The sequence below is a fragment of the Lontra canadensis genome, unplaced genomic scaffold, assembly GCF_010015895.1.
Source record: "Lontra canadensis isolate GAN:19392208 unplaced genomic scaffold, GSC_riverotter_1.0 scaffold84, whole genome shotgun sequence".
NCBI classification, from domain to species: domain Eukaryota; kingdom Metazoa; phylum Chordata; class Mammalia; order Carnivora; family Mustelidae; genus Lontra; species Lontra canadensis.
This window is the reverse complement of record NW_022631078.1, coordinates 4,422,694-4,436,501: the sequence shown is the minus strand read 5'-3', so window position 1 is coordinate 4,436,501 and position 13,808 is coordinate 4,422,694. Positions and strand designations below refer to the sequence as shown.

At 54.7% G+C, this 13,808-nt stretch overlaps 1 protein-coding gene across 2 annotated transcripts in view; it reads right to left on the bottom strand.

Moving 5' to 3' along the window:
* Positions 1-8,775: 8,775 nt before the first annotated feature.
* Positions 8,776-13,808, bottom strand: part of PHF21B (PHD finger protein 21B) — an 82,537-nt gene continuing 77,504 nt past the window's right edge. For both annotated transcript variants that reach the window (XM_032882795.1, XM_032882796.1), the window contains exons 10-13: positions 13,318-13,476; positions 11,820-11,895; positions 11,379-11,482; positions 8,776-9,221 (exon numbers count right to left, since the gene is read on the bottom strand). In XM_032882795.1, coding sequence (XP_032738686.1) covers positions 9,003-9,221; positions 11,379-11,482; positions 11,820-11,895; positions 13,318-13,476 — 558 coding nt within the window. In that variant the 3' untranslated portion in view covers positions 8,776-9,002. The remainder of the gene's footprint in view (positions 9,222-11,378; positions 11,483-11,819; positions 11,896-13,317; positions 13,477-13,808) is intronic.

Sequence of the window (13,808 nt, the reverse complement as noted above, 5' to 3'; positions counted from 1 at the left end):
TAGGCTCTCTGCTCGGTGAGGAGCCTGCTTCCCCCCCTCTCTCTGCCTGCTTGTGATCTCTGTCAAGTAAATAAAATCTTTAGAAATATATATATCAACATTTGGGAAACAATAAAAAATAGTGCTTGGAGGAAAATCTAAATGCTTATATAAAAAATAAAATAAAAAGTCTAAAATCAATAACTAATGTTCTAACTTAAGCTATATATATGTATATACACGTGTCTATATTGTATACTGTGTTTGTGTATATATGTGTGTGTATGTGTATTTGACCCCAATCCTGGTCACAGCTGATTGACCGGAGGGGTGCTTCTCACCCTCATAAGCCAATCTGATATACATGTGTATCAAAGTAACCCATTCAGTAGAAGGAAGAAAATAATAACAAATAAACAGAAAATTAAAAACTAGAGAAAAAAATTAACAAAGCCAAAAAAGTTAGCTTTTTGAAAAGATAAATTTGGGAACCCCTTTCTAGGCATATTAAAATAAACCCCAAATTAAGAATGAAAAGGCAGTTATCACTCTGGAGTCTGCAAATAGTAAAATAAGTAAAAATATTATGAATGGTTTCATGCCAAAAATTCAATGTAGATGAGATGACACATTCTTTGGATAATTCAGCTGAACTGAACCTGACCCAGAAAATGGAATGTAGTATTCTAGTGGCCTTGTATATTAAATACATGAAAATTTTTAAATTACAAAATATATCTACCCACAAATAAAACTCCTGGCCCAGATGTCTTAACTGGTGAATTCTAACAAACATAAAGATGTTCTATCAAAAAATAGAGAATACTTTCCAACTTGTTTAATACCATAATCTGACAAAGATTTTGCAAAGACATCTATGGATCTATATCCCTCATAAACAAATACAAAAATACTTCACGCATATTAGCAAATCCAGTAAATCAATATGAAAGGTAGTACACAATGACCAAGTAGAGATTACTTAAGGAATTCAAGGTTGGCTTAACATTTGAAGATTACTATAACTCACTGTATTTACAGAATAAAGAAAATTCAATGTGGTTTTAAAGAAATGTAGTTATAAGCATTTGGCAGAATTTAATAATCAGGATTTAAATATATATATATATATATATGGAGGGGGCAGAGGGAGAGGGAAACTACAGACTCCACACTGAGGGTAGAGCCTTATAAAGGACTCGATCCTATAACTTTGAGATCATGACCCAAGCTGAAACCAAGAGTTGGACGCTTAACTGATGGAGTCACCCAGGCACCCCTATCATTCAGGATATATTTTTTTTTAAATGTAAGCAAAATAAGAACTCTCTTATCTGCTAAACAATATACTTAATGGTCGAACTATTGACACTTTCTCTCTGAACTCAGAAACACTGAGGTCCTTAGTCTCACTACTTTCATTCAAATCCTATTGGAGGTACTGGCTATTGAAATAAGGTAAGAAAAAATAATAGGCACAAAGATTGGAAGTCAGAGTAAAACAGTCTCTGCAGATGACATCATTGTTTATGTAGAAAGCCAGCTAGGATCTACAAAACAGCTGCTGTAACTAATGGGTATAGCAAGGTTTCAGAACATAAGGCGTATCAGGGTTCGATCAAGGAAAGAAACCACACAATAATTTGAAAAGTTAGTATAAACAACCATGAAGTGTAAGACGGCAGGGCTGCATGAGAGTAACCAAGGAAGATCCAGTTTGGGAGGACTCCCCCTCCCCCTGGCTGGGATGCAAACTCCTTTGGAGAAGATGGGGTCATGGCCCTGTGGTTGGTGACGTGTGCTGGCTTGCCTGGACAGAGCTGGTCCACAGTCACTCGGCATGCAGGACACCCCCATGTGGGTTGCTGGTAAGTGGAGGCTGGTGGAGAGCCATACAGAGGGAAATGGAGCTTCAGTTAAAAGTTCAGAAGAAAAAGAGAGAAAGGTCCTAGGTGTTTTAGGCTCACATGGGCTTTGAGGGCTAGCAGCTTCTTTCCTGATGTGCCAGTGAGGGTCCCGGGGAGCTCTCTGACTGCACGGTCTGCCTTGTATGGCCCCTCCTCTTATGAGCCCACGGAGCCAAGCCGGGCCCAGCAATCTCGAGTTTCAGCCAGTTCCCCAGGTGATTCCAATGCTCACTCAAGTTGGAGAACTGCTCCCCTAGAATGATCTTAAAGGCATGCCTTTTGTCCAAATTTTGGGTAATTGTGTTGATCCCCCAGAAAGGCTGGTCTAATCATGTTTTTGTGTTATTTGCCCAGATCCAATTCTATCCGTGCAGGAAGAGGTGTTCGTTACCCCATGGGAGCCTCCTTGTGAAATCTGTGCAGTTTAGTGCCATGCCCTCCGGTCAGTGGCTAAATCCAGACGGTTCGCTTGTGCCTGGAAATCATGTAGAGAATCTAGCGTCGCATTTGCAAACCCCACACCTTTGGCCCATCCTGGACCTGAGCGTCCTTTGGCATCACACCCCCGTCTCTGTTGTAGGCACCCGTGTGCACACACGCGTTTGCACACAGATGCACACGTGCATACACAGCAACGTGCTGGGGAGTGTTTCACTACCGGCTCTCTAAGAATATCAGGCCCCATCTGTGGCGTGTGCCCGTTCCTGCAACATCAGGGCACTCGCCATGGACCGCTTCAAGCTACTGACACCAGGTCACCAGACATGGATTTGGGGGGAGACGCATACGAGTGGTGGCCCTTCCTGACCAGGCTTCCTCCCTTCCAGCTCTGGGGCCCCTGCCAGGGCCCCACCAGTGGAGGCAGTGAGGACCACTCTTGCTGACTTAACCCCGGGAGAGGGAGGAAGCTGGGAGTAGACACTTAGCCACCCACGCCCTTCTGCCGCCAGCCCGCCCTTCCACAGCCCCATTGTCCTACACTGCAGGGAACCGTCTGCTGCCCCTGGAACAAGTCGATCTCTGTCACTTTGACCTCAAAATGGACAGTTTGGAGCCACACTGTCCTGTAAGTGGGAGGGAGTCCCTGTGTTCTGAGACCGGGGACCCTTGGGGGTGGGTGCTAGGAAGGGGGCGAGTGCAAGCTCCGGCCAGCACCCTCCGTGGTCTGGTGTGGGATCCTCCCAGGGGTCCTGGATTGGGGGAGGGACCCTGTTGCACCCAGCTGCCTGAGGTTTGGCTCTGTGGGTGGTCTCACACTCTCTGGTCTCAGACTTCTCCCCTGTATGCGCCTGGGAACCCCCGGGGGTGCCCCAGCCCCATGCAGAGTGCTGTCACCAGAACCCACCCAGCAACACCACCCAGACACTGTCAGTTGTTTGGGGAGCCTTGGGGAATTCTGAGAGCTGCGGCTGGGGCCAAGGCCAAGCTCAGTTTAAGAAGCGCCCTCCCTGGGGCGCCTGGGTGGCTCAGTGGCTTAAAGCCTCTGCCTTCAGCTCAGGTCATGATCCCAGGGTCCTGGGATCGAGCCCCACATCGGGCTCTCTGCTCAGCAGGGAGCCTGCTTCCCGCGACCCCCCCCCCCGCCCCGCCTGCCTCTCTGACTACTTGTGATCTCTGTCTGTCAAATAAATGGATAAAATCTTAAAAAAAAAAAAAAAGAAGAAGTGCCCTTCCCCCACTGGGAACACACATGGGCAGGGGCTGGGTGCCATGCTGGCCTGTGTGGTCAGTAGTGCTTAGTGGGCTTGTGCTCCTCTATCTGTCCCCTTGCTCCTGTGCACGGCATCACCCCGGGCCTGGGTCGCCATCCACAACCCCAGACTGGCGAGGCAGCTGGGTCAGGAGTGTGCCTGCTCGTGGCTTGGCAGGGTGGCCTCCAGCTGTCCACCTGCGCCCTGAGAGGTGACCGGGGTCCAGCGGGCAGAGAAGCAGAGGTGCTGGGAGCGCAGGCACAGAGCCACAGACCATGCTGAAGCCACCTGCTAGCTGTGTGACCTTAAGCGCTACTCCAGGTCCCGGTGCCTCAGTGCCCGATGAGGGGCTGTGACATGTACCAGAGGGTCCAAGGAGGAAGCCAGACAGGGCAGGGTGGGCCCAGAGCAGGCGGGCCAGGGAGGGGTCTATGCGGTGGGCCTGCCCCATGGTGTTCCCAGCTCATGGACTGTGTGGGGGCAGAGGAGGCAAAGGGGGTGGCACTGAGTGTCCCGAGGGCGGGGCAGATGCCAGAAGGAAGCAGATTTCAGACACAACCAGCAGAAAGGCGTCCCTTACGGGCTGAATCGCGTTCTGCAAAAATAGGTCGGAGTCCTAACCCCCAGGACCTGTGAACGGGACCTTATTTGGAAGCAGGATGACTAACTTTACGTGAAATCATGAGGGTGGACTTAGTGTGTGAAGGAAGGAACCCTGCCTGAGACACGCTCATGGGGGGGTGCACAGGAAGAGGAGGCAGAGATGGGGTGAGGGGTCTGCAGGCTGGAGAGCGCCACAGGTCGCCAGCAAGCTGCACGGACAGAAAACAAGAGGACACGGGGAGAGAGGGCCACCCCCACGCCAAGGCATGCCTTAGTTGCACCAGTCCCGGAGCGGGGGACGAGCCCAGCTCATGCCTTGAACTGGCAGAAAATTCCTTTCTGTGGTTTAAACCCATGGTCTGTGGTGCTTTGTTATGGCAGCTTCTGGAAGCTAAGTGCCCCCAGGGGAGCACTCTGGGAAGTGGTGACTCCCCATCACCATAACCTTGGGGAGCAGAGGCCACCCGGGGGATGGCCATCCCGACAGCTGGCGCCGGGGAGTCGCCCAACCCTGAGTTTGCTTGGGGTGCACTGCAGAGCTCTGATGGGCCCTGCTCCCCAGGGCCGGGTCGGATGGAACCGGGGAATCGGAAGTTGCTGGAGACCCCATGGAACCCTGGGTTTCCCGGTACGTGGGCAAGGGTCCCCGGGGCGCTGGCGGTGGCGGTGGAGGGACAGGAGGGACCGCAGCTGTGCGCACACTCTGGGGCCCCTTTCTAATGGCGGAGCTAACCATGGAGGGGCTTCCCCAGGAGGGAGGGAGCTCTCAGCACGGAGCAGGGGTGCTGCGGCCCATCCGGACTTGCAGGGAACTCCTGCCCTGTGTTGGGGCGCTGGAGCCCCCCAGGCCCCTGCCTCTCTTGTCGGGAGCCAGGTGGGCTGTCCTGGAACCTCCGTGGGATTGGAGGACAAGGACCTCACAGAGTCTGGGTTCACCTCTGCAACTGCAGGTCCCTGGCGATCCCGCCCCTCCCCCAGCCTCAGCTTCCTCCTCCCCCGCCCCCACCCTCACTGGACAAGTGGACCTGCAGCTGGACTGGGAGCAGGGCCCATGCGGGCAGGGCCCGGAGCCGGGACGGAGGCAGCCCAGAGGCCCAGCAGCTTTGTCTCTCAAAAGCCTCCTTCCTTTATTCCATGACTCCTCACTGAGCCCCTGTGTCCTGGGTGCCAGGCCCTCTGCTGGATGCTGGGAACTGGTGAGTAAAACCGACCAGCTTCCCCGCCTCCGTGAAGCAGGCAGAAGCAAAAAGGTGAGTCACAGAAAGTTGTCGGTCTGAAGAATCAAACAAGAGGGGAGGAGAGTTAATGCTGTACTCATGAGGGGGGCTGGGGACAGCTGCACCTCAAGGGGACTATGGTCCAGTTCCCAAGCAAGTGGGGAAGCCAGTCCAAGAGACGGTGGGACACGCCTGGTGCAGACACGGCACATGCAAAGGCCCTGTGACAGGAGCATGCCCAAGTGGGCTCCAGCTAGAGCAGGGAGGTCGTGTGGCTGGAACAGAGGAGAGTGGAGAGAGGCAGGAAGGGAAGCCAAAGGGCCAGAGAATGTGGTGACTGCAGCCTTGGAGGACCTGCTGCTGAGCAAGATGGGCAGGGACAGCAGGGTTCGGCAGAGGCATTGTCATGCTGGTGCTGCTGGGCTGAGAACTGAGGTGGAGCGCATGTTATGCCCATGGCTGCGCTGGTGGGCTGAGACCACGGTGATGTTGTTCTGGGCGGTGACACATGGCCACCCCCCCACCCCCGCTTATATTCCGAGCACAGTGCTAATGGCCAGGTGTCGGGGGTGAAACCACTGGGCTGCTGGCTCGTGTATTAGGAAGATGGAATCTTCCGGAAACGGGACAGGGGCAGGAGGGTGGGCCTGGCAGAGACAGATGCTTCCTGATGCCCAACAGGCAGGGGTGCGAGGCAGAAGCCCTGCCTGGAGATAACAGCCGGGGAGCAGTCAGCCCAGAGACAGAACTGGGAGGCTGGACGATGTCAGCCTAGGAATTCAGGACAGAAGTCGGAGCATAGACCCAGGAGAAGAGACAAACTGGAAAAACCAGGTGTGGGGGTCCTGGAAGTCTCCTTCAGCGGGAGGCCATGGTCAGCATGTCCCCCACTAGATCTGGCCACAGGGAGATCACGACTGACCTAGAATTGGGCAGCCCCAGGGGAATCATGGGGCGAGGGACACCAAAGGGTGGGAAGAAAACAGGAGACTGAGAACAATGGGAACCATGAGTCCCCAGGATGGGGGGAGGGGCTCCTCATGGGTCCCAGGGGCTGAGACTGGGCCGGCTCTCAGGGAGGCAGTGGGGTGCTGGGGTCAGGCAGAAGCGCCTTGAACTCTAGGCCCCACCCAAACTACGTGATTCTGGACCAGCTTGGAAACAGGACAGGACTGTCAGAGACCGCAGCAGGCTGGGCCCTGCAGCCCCGCCCACCCCTGCAGCCCCGCCTGTCCCTTCGTATTTGATCCCACCCTTGGCCACATCTGGTTGTCCAGAGGTGGGCTCCTCACCTGACTGGGCCAACTGGAGGCCTTTGAAGGGCCTGGGGTCAGGATGCAGGGGTCTGGGCCCCCAGTTGGGCTGGTCTCTTGGAAGGCCAAGGAAAAAGCCCCCGAGTGATTGTAGGGGCTCGTGTGCAACAGAAAAAAGTGGGTGCTGTCGAGGAGCTGAGACGCGGGAGAGGGAGGGAGCAGTGTCCACCCGCATAGCGCTCGGCTGGGTGGTTTTCTGTTGCTTGTGACCACCACCGGGTCCCAACAGGTGCACCTGCCACCGGGAGGGGGAGGGGGGCATGGAATCAGCACATAGAGGGTGCCCATGAGCTCTCTCGTCCCTCCCTGCCTCCCATCAGGGCAGGACCCTGACTTTCCACCTCTCCAACGCCCCCCACCTCCGCCCCTCGTGCTCCTGGAGGTCTCTCTGCTGAAGGCAAAGCAAACCACGCGGCTTTGAAATCATCAGTCGAGTTTAATACGTCGTACAGAAGGAAAACTACATCGGCATATTTAAGACAAACACTTTTTCTCTACCCTCACTATCCACTGGACGGTCCTCCTTGGTCCAAAAACACTAAGTCTCAAGACACGTTGGCCGCTACCCCTCCCGGGTCCAACCTTCCACATCCTCCCGTTACATTTTTATTTTTAAATTCAATTCAATCCATCCAAGAAGAAACACAAACCAACAAAAAGGATTCTGAAGACATTTACGTCGCACGCCACGCGGGAATGCGTAATTGGCATCAGAGTAACCAATATAGAAGACGTGTGTCTCGCAGCTCACTGTTCATCAATAAAAGAATATAAAAATCTTGTTCAACCCAGTGTTAAGTGTATTAAAATAGATCTGTATCGTACAGCACAGTTTCTCCCGGAGTCGAGAAAATGACGGGAGGGACCATGGCAGTCTGTGGGAACCCGGCCAGCCTCCCCGCTCTGCACCCGTCGGCTGCGCGTGTGCATGTGTGTCTGGGGCTGTGTGTGCACACGCACGCGTGTGTTCAGTGCAATTGGGCACCGTGTGATATGCTGGGGTGGGAGCCCGGTGGCTTCCGGATGCTTATCCTGTTGTGCTATGTCCCTCAGGACTGGAGAAGCTGGGGGTGGACTCCCACCTCAGGAGGCGGGAGCCCTTCTATGACGCGCGTGCCCTCAGCTCTCAGGATCATGAGGAGACAGCAAGAAGAGGGACTCTTGCGTCTCTGAAGGCCAAACCCTCCCGAGGCCACTGCCCCCTCCCTCCCTCCCCACCCTCGCCCTCCCCCCCCCCAGAGGACCCTCCAGATCTCTCCGGTTGGGCCGTCCTCCAGGAGGGGCTTCCGCATTCGCACCTTGCAGCAGAGACCACTGGAAGCAGGAAAAGAAGTCAGCAAGCGTCCCCCCTTCACATTAAATATCTTACAATAAAAACGCCATACAAAAATGTAAAGTTATTTTTTGGCATAAATGTCTGTACTGGCAAGAAAAGAGGAATGGAACACTTTATCGGCTCTTCGAAAGGAGAAAAGAAAAGGCTTCAGTCGTAAGTGGAGGGATTCAACCCCGGATAGAAAACCCACCACGGGCCTCCCCTGCAGCCTGCAGCTCCGTCTTGCCCAGAAACTCCATGAGAAAAAGATATCGATGGCAAAAGGAGTCCAGAAGCTCAGCAGAGGGCAGGAGGTGTACAGCACGGGCACTCCGGAGACCCGGGGTGCGGAGGCCCTGGTAGGTGGAGACCGCAGAGTCCCTCCCCGGAGGGACCCACCTCGTAGTCTCTTTCAAGTTCGACAGCTGTGACTCTGAACGCTAATAATACTGACAGAGCGGGGCCCGCGTTCCAGGAAGGCGCTGGGGCGCCCTGGCCTCGAGCCCCGGGCCCCTGAGTGGGAGGGGCGCGGAGTCCTACCTAGATTCGCTACCCACTGCTCGTCCCAACTACTGCTACTACTTAGCTAGGTCTTCGGGTTCCTGGCTCCCCTCCTGACCTCTGCCCTTCTCTCTCCCGGGGGGCAGCCCGAAGCCAAGGAGACAGCTGTGCCTGGAAGCCAGAGGCCTGGGCAGCCCCCAAAGGGCTGGGGGCTGACTGCGTCCCCGGTTGTCCCATGCCCACCTGGCTTCCTTGGAGTCCCGTCCGAACGTGGACAGGAGGGCTCCATCCCCTCCGGTCCTGGCTCTAGGACTTCCACCCGGTTCCTTCTCCCTTCTTTTCTCTCTCTCTCTCTCGGCTGGGTTTTATTTTCATCTGAAATTCATAGTGTTTATGAATTAAGGCGGACAGAAACCTCAGGTCTGCTGAGCGGGGTCCCAGGAACCTTCTGTGGGTGTGAAGCCGGTCCCGCGGGGTCAGTTGTGCCCCTGGGGGTGCTGGAGGGCAGAGTGCATGGCTGCGGCTGGGGGCTTGGTCCAGGGCCCGGCCAGCAGCGGGGCAGGGCTGGTGGTTGCCATGGTGACCTGCAGCCTCTGCCCACCCTGTATCAGTCTCAGGAGGGTCCGCAGGCGGTCCAAGGACAACTGGGTGCCCCTCTGCTGGGCCAGCAGGCTCGTCTTAAGCTCTAGGCATTTCTGTCAGGGAGAGAAAAGGATTGGGGGGCGGTGTCTCAGAATCCCACCATGCAGGCCGCCTGGGGCTGCCACGCTCTCAGCCCCTCTCCCACCGCTCCTCCCCTCTTGTGGCCAGAGACTGAAAGAAACCAGCCCAAGGGCCTTCCACAAACCAGGCAGCCGTGAGGAATGGAATTGCAGCCAGACACCCAGGAGAAGTTTGTTTCAGAGTTCAGGGCTAGAAATGGTGTGCCTGTGTGGGAGCGTGGAACGTTCTTCCTCCTGACTGTGATGCTACCTCGCTGACCAGGTCATTTCTCCTCCTGCTGAGGAAGCTAGGAGCCACTTCTGGCTCAACCAGAGCAGTGGCAGGAGATCTGTAGATGGCCAGCCCGCTCTCTGCTCTGTCTGCTGCCTGCTGGGCTCTCGTCTTTTAGTTGGCTTTATACGTATCATGGCAATGCAGACAGCAGCTGGCACGGGGCCCCAAGCTGGAGTGTAAGCTACTTGCTCCTCAGGGAAATCAATTCTACTCCCTGAGACTGCACCTAAACTCTGAGACAGGAATAATCACAGAGCCTCCCCTTGGGTTATTCAGATTAAGTGAGACTAGGACCTGGCATTGCCCTTGGCATCATCATTACAACCACCATCACTACTATCATTACCATCACCACCATCACCACTAACATCATCATCACCATCACCACCAACACCACTATCATCACAACCATCATAACCATCACCACCACCACCATCATCATCATCAACCATTATCACCATCACCATCGTCACTACTACCATCACCATCACCCCTCAACACTATCATCATGACCATCACCATCACTACCATCACCACTGCCATCATCACTATCACTATCATCACTATCATCATCACCATTTTAATCACTACAATCATGACCATCACAACAATCATCACCATCATCACTGCCATTATCACCATCATCAACCATTATTATCATCACCATCATCACCACCTCATCATCACTATCACCACCTCAACACTATTATAACCATCACCATCATTATTGTCACTACTGCCATCATCACCATCACTATCATTACCACCACCACCAACCACCACCACTATTATCACAACCATCATGACCATCACCACTATCACTGACATCACTATTACCACCACCGTCACCATCACCATCACCACCATCATCACTGTCATTACCACCATCACTATCATCACATCACCACTATCACCACTATCATCACAACCATCATAACCATCACCACCATCATCATCAACCATTATCACCATCACCATCACCACCTCAACAATGTCATCATGACCATCACCACTGCCATCATCACTATCACTATCATCACAATCACCATCACCACCATTATAATCACTACAATCATGACCATCACACCGTTATCACAACCACCATGACCATCACTACCATCATCACCAACACCACCATCATCATCACCATCATCACTATCATCACATCACCACCACCACTATCATCACAACCATAACCATCACCATCATCATCATCAACCATTATTACCATCACCACCACCATCACCACCTCAACACTATCATCATGACCAATACCATCACTACCATCACCACTGCCATCATCACTATCACTACCATCACCATCACCATCACCACCATTATCACAACTATCACGACCATCACAACCATCATCACCATTGTCACTGCCATTATCACCATCAACCATTATTACCATCACCATCACCACTATCATCACTGACATCACTATTATCACCACCGTCACCATCATCACCATCACGACTATCATCACTATCATCATGACCATCACCATCATCAACCATCATCACCATCACCATCATCACCGTCCTCACCACTGTCTTGTCGACCGCCACACTACAGAAGGGAAGTCATTATGTTCACTTTACGCAAGAAATAGGTTCAGTGACGGGGCTTTGCCACTGACGAAGAGCTAGGTGGGAGGAGAGCTGGAGAGCCTCAGCTGTTTGACAGCTCTCTGCTGAGCAGGTCACAGAGCTGCACTGTCTACCTCCTGGCTTGCTGAGTGATGCTGGGGAGGCTGTCTTCTCCCGGGGCCTCAATAACAGAACAGTGAAGCTCTGGACTTAAATCTTGGGGCTCTAAGGTCCCCCAGCCTCCTGCCCCCACGCCCAGCGAACCTTCACGGCCGCGGCCAGGCGCCGGTCCCGCTCCTCCAGCTGCTGGTGCTCGCTCTGTAGCTCACTGCCTCTCTGTAGCAGCTTCTGCTTCTCTTCTTCCTTGACTGGCGAAGAGAAGGCCAGGTGAGGACACAAGCCAGGTGAGCCAGAAGGCTGGGCCACGGGTGAGCGGGAAAAGCAGTAAGAACCCGAGGTCTACACCTCCAGGCCGTTCTGCCATATCCTCCTGCAGAAGCCGGGGGCCCCGGCTGCACGCCCAGGGGCTGGGAGCACCATTCCCCATACGGGAGCTGCCTGGCACCCAGGACCACTCCCAGGGGCCCTCTTTGCGGGGCTCTGCCTCGGAACAGCTTGGATGGGCCCAGAGTGAGTCCAGAGGATGGGGCTGTGGTTGGAGAGAAGGGAGGCGGTGCCCTTCTCCACTCCCTGAGGCCGTCTTACCCGTCTTATGGGTGACGTAGGAGTGCACAATGGCCAGCATCCCGGTCCAGGGCACACCGTCGTCTTTCTTTAAGGCCTAGAGGGCAGACGGGGAGATGAGCAAGTGGACGGACCAGAAGCTGCCGCGGCCTGGCTGTGCCCCCCGGGGGAGCAGAGGTGCGGAACAAACTCTCTGAGCAGCAGGATCCTCAACCATGATGGGATGGGGCCGCCCCTGCCTCATGGTCGGCTCACAGGGCTCCTCGAGGGCAGGAACCTGTTTCTTGCCAGGGCCCCCCATGGTGCTGGCACGGAGGCCCCAGTTGTTCCTGACTGAATGCATCCACGAATGGCCACCTGCCTTCTTCCCATGTCCTGGGGACCCGAGAGCAGCCCCAGGCAAACGGGGGACACCTCGAGGGCCCAGTGAGGCCCCACCACCATGTCCAGGTGGGGAAGATAATCTTGTGTCCCTCAAAGAACTGTGAGCCCCCAGGCAGTCACGACGCAGGGGCTGGTGGTCCCCCCGGGAGACAGTTACATAGGGCCCACTGTACCCACCCTCTCTTTAAGTCCCCGGGGATGATGGGAACCCATAAGAATCAGTGTTTTCAGAAATAAAGGTGATTCCCCTATGATTTTGCAAGTAACACATCACACAAAAGCATAGGAAAGTTCCCACGTGCCTGTAACACTCGGAAGGCTGCACTCCCCCGTGTCTCATTCTACCTGCAGCTTTCTCAGGGAGGTGACGGAGCTAAGGAACCACTATAAAGCCTGGCGCCTTCTTTCTTTAAAACTTAGGTCCACATAGACAACACGCCCCAAAGGATCACAAACTCTTCATAACGACCATCTCCAGTGACCGTGTAACATGGCCCTGAGCGCACCTGCTGGAATGAAGTTCACGGTCTCCTAGTGCTGCAAGGCAGCTGTATCTCTTCCTTTATAGACAAGGGGCGAGGGGTTTCTTCGTGCACAGAATTTTATCTGTATTTGGATTCCTTCATGGGACTACATTCCCCAAAGCTAGATTCTGCGTTTAAAAGATATATATACCTTTTTAAGGCTCTTGATAAAGGAGTGTCTACCTCCCCGCATCAGCACCAGAAGGGAGTGTTACTGTTTTTTCGAACCTGCTAGGTTTTCCTATGTGTGGCAGCAGGGAGATGGAACGCGGTAGTTAGCTAGCTCTGTTTTGCAGTTTGCGATGCTAGTTCAGGTTCTCCGTCAGGAATCTGGAGCTCAGAGCTGGTGTCACTGGGTCAGATCACTGCAGAGGGGACACCTCTGCTCAGTCGTCCCCAGTGGGCCTCTGCTGGCAATGTCTGAGATGGCCACTATGGGGGTGTACTAGCATCTAGCGGGCAGAGCCTGGGGGCACTGACACCCTACAGTGCACGGGGCAGCCCCACAGACTCCCCAGCCTCAGATGCTGTGCTGGGGGAGGGTCCTTTGGTGCAGGGAGAGTCGGTGGGGGGCGGGAGGGCCCGCTGCCCAGCAGCACAGTCTCCCGTACCTTCTGCTGGCACTTGGGGCACCGCCACACGCCCTTGGGCGCTGTCTTGAGGGGCGGGTCCAGGCAGCTGAGGTGGTAGGCCCCCGGGCAGGTGCCACAGGGCTGCAGGTCGGCCCCTCGCTTGCAGGCGGCACAGTGCTCATCATGGGCGACCTCGCTCTGGAAGAGAATGGAGGGCAGGAGGCAGGTCAGTGGGACTGGGAGAGAGCTGGGGGGGCCCCGGGCAGCTGCCACCCTGACCTGCTTGGGACCCAGTGTTTCTCAGCAGCTCTGGGAGAAAGACGAGCCCAGGAACTGGGAGGACAAGTGGCTGTCGGTACGTGGACTCCAGGGCACCACCTGGGCCACATTTCCTAGGGACACGGCCACTGAGTCAGAGTCAGTCAGGGTATGGCACCCCAGCACCCTGATTCAGCCCACCTGAAACCCGGACGCCAGGCATGGGTAGCAGGGCAGGTGGTCCTGCTGGGGCTTAGGACACAGTCCGCCTG